General features: G+C 47.4%; 1 protein-coding gene across 1 annotated transcript in view; it reads right to left on the reverse strand.

The window, feature by feature from the left end:
* Nucleotides 1-5,000, reverse strand: part of slc6a8 (solute carrier family 6 member 8) — a 96,101-nt gene that overhangs the window by 18,166 nt on the left and 72,935 nt on the right. The window contains exons 5-6 of the mRNA XM_083657133.1: nt 4,876-5,000; nt 3,449-3,552 (exon numbers count right to left, since the gene is read on the reverse strand). The exon at nt 4,876-5,000 is cut by the window's right edge and continues 10 nt beyond it. Of these exons, the coding sequence (XP_083513259.1) occupies nt 3,449-3,552; nt 4,876-5,000 (229 nt within the window). The remainder of the gene's footprint in view (nt 1-3,448; nt 3,553-4,875) is intronic.

Raw genomic sequence — 5,000 nt, forward strand, 5'->3', positions numbered from 1 at the left:
CAGAGCCAGCATGAAGGCATCTCTACAGAGAGAGGGAGGAGTCAGTCACTGTTTATCAGAGCCAGCATGAAGGCATCTCTACAGAGAGAGGGAGGAGTCAGTCACTGTTTATCAGAGCCAACATGAAGGCATCTCTACAGAGAGAGGGAGGAGTCAGTCACTGTTTATCAGAGCCAGCATGAAGGCATCTCTACAGAGAGAAGGAGGAGTCAGTCACAGTTTATCATAGCCAGCATGAAGGCATCTCTACAGAAAGAGGGAGGAGTCAGTCACTGTTTATCAGTGCCAGCATGAAGGCATCTCTACAGAGAGAGGGAGGAGTCAGTCACTGTTTATCAGAGCCAGCATGAAGGCATCTCTACAGAGAGAAGAAGGAGTCAGTCACTGTTTATCAGTGCCAGCATGAAGGCATCTCTACAGAGAGAGGGAGGAGTCAGTCACTGTTTATCATAGCCAGCATGAAGGCATCTCTACATAGAGAGGGAGGAGTCAGTCACTGTTTATCAAAGCCAGCATGAAGGCATCTCTACAGAGAGAGGGAGGAGTCAGTCACTGTTTATCAGAGCCAGCATGAAGGCATCTCTACAGAGAGAAGAAGGAGTCAGTCACTGTTTATCAGTGCCAGCATGAAGGCATCTCTACAGAGAGAGGGAGGAGTCAGTCACTGTTTATCAGAGCCAGCATGAAGGCATCTCTACAGAGAGAAGAAGGAGTCAGTCACTGTTTATCAGTGCCAGCATGAAGGCATCTCTACAGAGAGAGGGAGGAGTCAGTCACTGTTTATCATAGCCAGCATGAAGGCATCTCTACAGAGAGAGGGAGGAGTCAGTCACTGTTTATCAGAGCCAGCATGAAGGCATCTCTACAGAGAGAGGGAGGAGTCAGTCACTGTTTATCAGTGCCAGCATGAAGGCATCTCTACAGAGAGAGGGAGGAGTCAGTCACTGTTTATCAGTGCCAGCATGAAGGCATCTCTACAGAGAGAGGGAGGAGTCAGTCACTGTTTATCATAGCCAGCATGAAGGCATCTCTACAGAGAGAGGGAGGAGTCAGTCACTGTTTATCAGTGCCAGCATGAAGGCATCTCTACAGAGAGAGGGAGGAGTCAGTCACAGTTTATCAGAGCCAGCATGAAGGCATCTCTACAGAGAGAGGGAGGAGTCAGTCACTGTTTATCAGAGCCAGAATGAAGGCATCTCTACAGAGAGAGGGAGGAGTCAGTCACTGTTTATCAGAGCCAGCATGAAGGCATCTCTACAGAGAGAGGGAGGAGTCAGTCACTGTTTATCAGCCAGCATGAAGGCATCTCTACAGAGAGAGGGAGGAGTCAGTCACTGTTTATCAGCCAGCATGAAGGCATCTCTACATAGAGAGGGAGGAGTCAGTCACTGTTTATCAAAGCCAGCATGAAGGCATCTCTACAGAGAGAGGGAGGAGTCAGTCACAGTTTATCAGAGCCAGCATGAAGGCATCTCTACAGAGAGAGGGAGGAGTCAGTCACTGTTTATCAGAGCCAGCATGAAGGCATCTCTACAGAGAGAGGGAGGAGTCAGTCACTGTTTATCAGAGCCAGCATGAAGGCATCTCTACAGAGAGAGGGAGGAGTCAGTCACAGTTTATCAGAGCCAGCATGAAGGCATCTCTACAGAGAGAGGGAGGAGTCAGTCACTGTTTATCAGAGCCAGCATGAAGGCATCTCTACAGAGAGAGGGAGGAGTCAGTCACTGTTTATCAGAGCCAGCATGAAGGCATCTCTACAGAGAGAGGGAGGAGTCAGTCACTGTTTATCAAAGCCAGCATGAAGGCATCTCTACAGAGAGAGGGAGGAGTCAGTCACAGTTTATCAGAGCCAGCATGAAGGCATCTCTACAGAGAGAGGGAGGAGTCAGTCACTGTTTATCAGAGCCAGCATGAAGGCATCTCTACAGAGAGAGGGAGGAGTCAGTCACTGTTTATCAGAGCCAGCATGAATGCATCTCTACAGAGAGAGGGAGGAGTCAGTCACTGTTTATCAGAGCCAGCATGAAGGCATCTCTACAGAGAGAGGGAGGAGTCAGTCACAGTTTATCAGAGCCAGCATGAAGGCACCTCTACAGAGAGAGGGAGGAGTCAGTCACTGTTTATCAGAGCCAGCATGAAGGCATCTCTACAGAGAGAGGGAGGAGTCAGTCACAGTTTATCAGAGCCAGCATGAAGGCATCTCTACATAGAGAGGGAGGAGTCAGTTACAGTTTATCAGAGCCAGCATGAAGGCATATCTACAGAGAGAGGGAGGAGTCAGTCACAGTTTATCAGAGCCAGCATGAAGGTATCTCTACATAGAGAGGGAGGAGTCAGTTACAGTTTATCAGAGCCAGCATGAAGGCATCTCTACAGAGAGAGGGAGGAGTCAGTCACTGTTTATCAGAGCCAGCATGAAGGCATCTCTACAGAGAGAGGGAGGAGTCAGTCACAGTTTATCAGAGCCAGCATGAAGGCATCTCTACAGAGAGAGGGAGGAGTCAGTCACAGTTTATCAGAGCCAGCATGAAGGTATCTCTACATAGAGAGGGAGGAGTCAGTTACAGTTTATCAGAGCCAGCATGAAGGCATATCTACAGAGAGAGGGAGGAGTCAGTCACAGTTTATCAGAGCCAGCATGAAGGCATCTCTACATAGAGAGGGAGGAGTCAGTTACAGTTTATCAGAGCCAGCATGAAGGCATCTCTACAGAGAGAGGGAGGAGTCAGTCACAGTTTATCAGAGCCAGCATGAAGGCATCTCTACAGAGAGAGGGAGGAGTCAGTCACTGTTTATCAGAGCCAGCATGAAGGCATCTCTACAGAGAGAGGGAGGAGTCAGTCACAGTTTATCAGAGCCAGCATGAAGGCATCTCTACAGAGAGAGGGAGGAGTCAGTCACTGTTTATCAGAGCCAGCATGAAGGCATCTCTACAGAGAGAGGGAGGAGTCAGTCACAGTTTATCAGAGCCAGCATGAAGGCATCTCTACAGAGAGAGGGAGGAGTCAGTCACAGTTTATCAGAGCCAGCATGAAGGCATCTCTACAGAGAGAGGGAGGAGTCAGTCACTGTTTATCAGAGCCAGCATGAAGGCATCTCTACAGAGAGAGGGAGGAGTCAGTCACAGTTTATCAGAGCCAGCATGAAGGCATCTCTACAGAGAGAGGGAGGAGTCAGTCACAGTTTATCAGCCAGCATGAAGTCGGGCAAGATATGTCATCTGACTGTTCATGTAAGAGAGAGTGTGTATGTGTGTGTGTAAGAGAGAGAGAGAGAGAGTGTGTGTGTGTGTGTGTGTGTGTGTGTGTGTGTGTGAGAGAGAGAGAGAGAGAGAGAGAGAGAGTGTGTGTGTGTGTGTGTGTGTGTGTGTGTCTGTGTGTGTGTGTGTGTGTGTGTGTGTGTGTGTGTGTGTGTGTACGTATTTGAGTGTGCGTGTGCATGTGTGTACTTGTAGCAGTCGTTGTTGAAGCGGTTGTAGCTGCCCAGAGCGGTCAGTGCTCCCAGGCCAATGGCGTACGAGAAGAAGATCTGCGTCCCAGCGTCAATCCATACCTGTAGAGCCAGAGGTCAAAGGTCAGCCGGGGTCAAGGGGCGGGGTCAGAGGTCAGCCAGGGGTCAAGGGGCGGGGCCAGAGGGCAGAGGTCAGTCAGGGGCAGGACCGGAGGGCAGAGGTCAGTCAGAGGTCAGGGCCAGAGGTCAGAGGGAAAGGTCAGCTGGGGTCAGGGGGTGCGGCCAGGGTCAGGGCCAGTTCTTTTGCCAGAACTTGTGTGAACGATGCATCTCACATTTTCACAGATCAACCTGGCATGACTTGGCATGACGTATTATTATTATACTGTATCATACAGAGGTGGGCTTTCAAGTCACATGACGTGAGAAATGACTTGACCTGGGTTCTGGTGACCTGGGACTTGGCTCTGACTTGTACTTTGATGACTTGAAAAGCTTTTAAACGTCTTGACTTGAGATCTTGTGTTTGTGTAAAATAATGACTTTGACTTTTTGACTAGCTGAGTATCCGTCCTGTCCGTTTAGTCCGCACTCACAGAGAGGGTTTTCATTTGCCTTTTTCACTTCCCCACCCAATTCACCCATTTTGTGTCTAAAAGGCAGGAAGTGACACAGGTGCAAGCAAGACATTAATGGGGGTTTCCAACTTCCAATCCACCTACCCAGGAGTGGCCAAACTTTTTTGGTTGTGGGCCGCATACAGAAAAATATAGCTGGCCAAACAATATTAAACGCGACAACCTGTTTAGTCTGAAAGCGGGGGGAATTTGACCAGAAAACCCTTGTGCCACAAAAAAAATTAATTTCTACCTAAATAAATATATGACGCATAGTTTAGTGATGTGTTCACCTATTACAATGGGTATTTCTGTATGTAAAAAGAGAAAAAAATAATGTGCCAGCAGGTTAAGACAGAGATAATTTCAGCAAACATTCAGTATTATTATTTTTTTTTTAAACTAGACAAAAAAATAAAAAAAAATAGACCAGGTATTCAGGTACTCAAGTATAACCCATTTTCAATGGTTTTAAATTAAAAAATGTAATGGGGGGAAAAAGGTTTTCCGTTTCCGTTTTTCCATTTCCGCTTTTTAATTTTAAACTTTAAACGTTTCCGTATTTTCCGTTTTTCCGTTTTACACTTTAAAACGAAAAAAAGAAAAAGAAAGAAACGTTTTTTTTTATTTTTTTGCTCAATTCATGGTGGGCCACTTAAAAAGTTTGGCCAGCCCTGATTTAGGTGATCCAGTGCCGGGACTGCTATTCTACACTTAGACTTGGGACTTGTCCCTCAAGACTTGAAACTGACTTGGATTGGTTGATTATCACTGTTGTTAAAACTCTCTGATATGTGATTGGACCGACCTGAGCTTCCCCCAGCTTGGACCAATCAGGTTTGATGTAGTACATGATGCCGTCATAAGCACCCGGAAGTGTGACTCCTCTGATCAATAGGATGACGAGAACCACGTAGGGGAAGGTTGCCGTGA

This window comes from Poromitra crassiceps, assembly GCF_964638095.1.
Source record: "Poromitra crassiceps genome assembly, chromosome: 20".
In the NCBI taxonomy this organism is placed as follows: Eukaryota; Metazoa; Chordata; class Actinopteri; order Beryciformes; family Melamphaidae; genus Poromitra; species Poromitra crassiceps.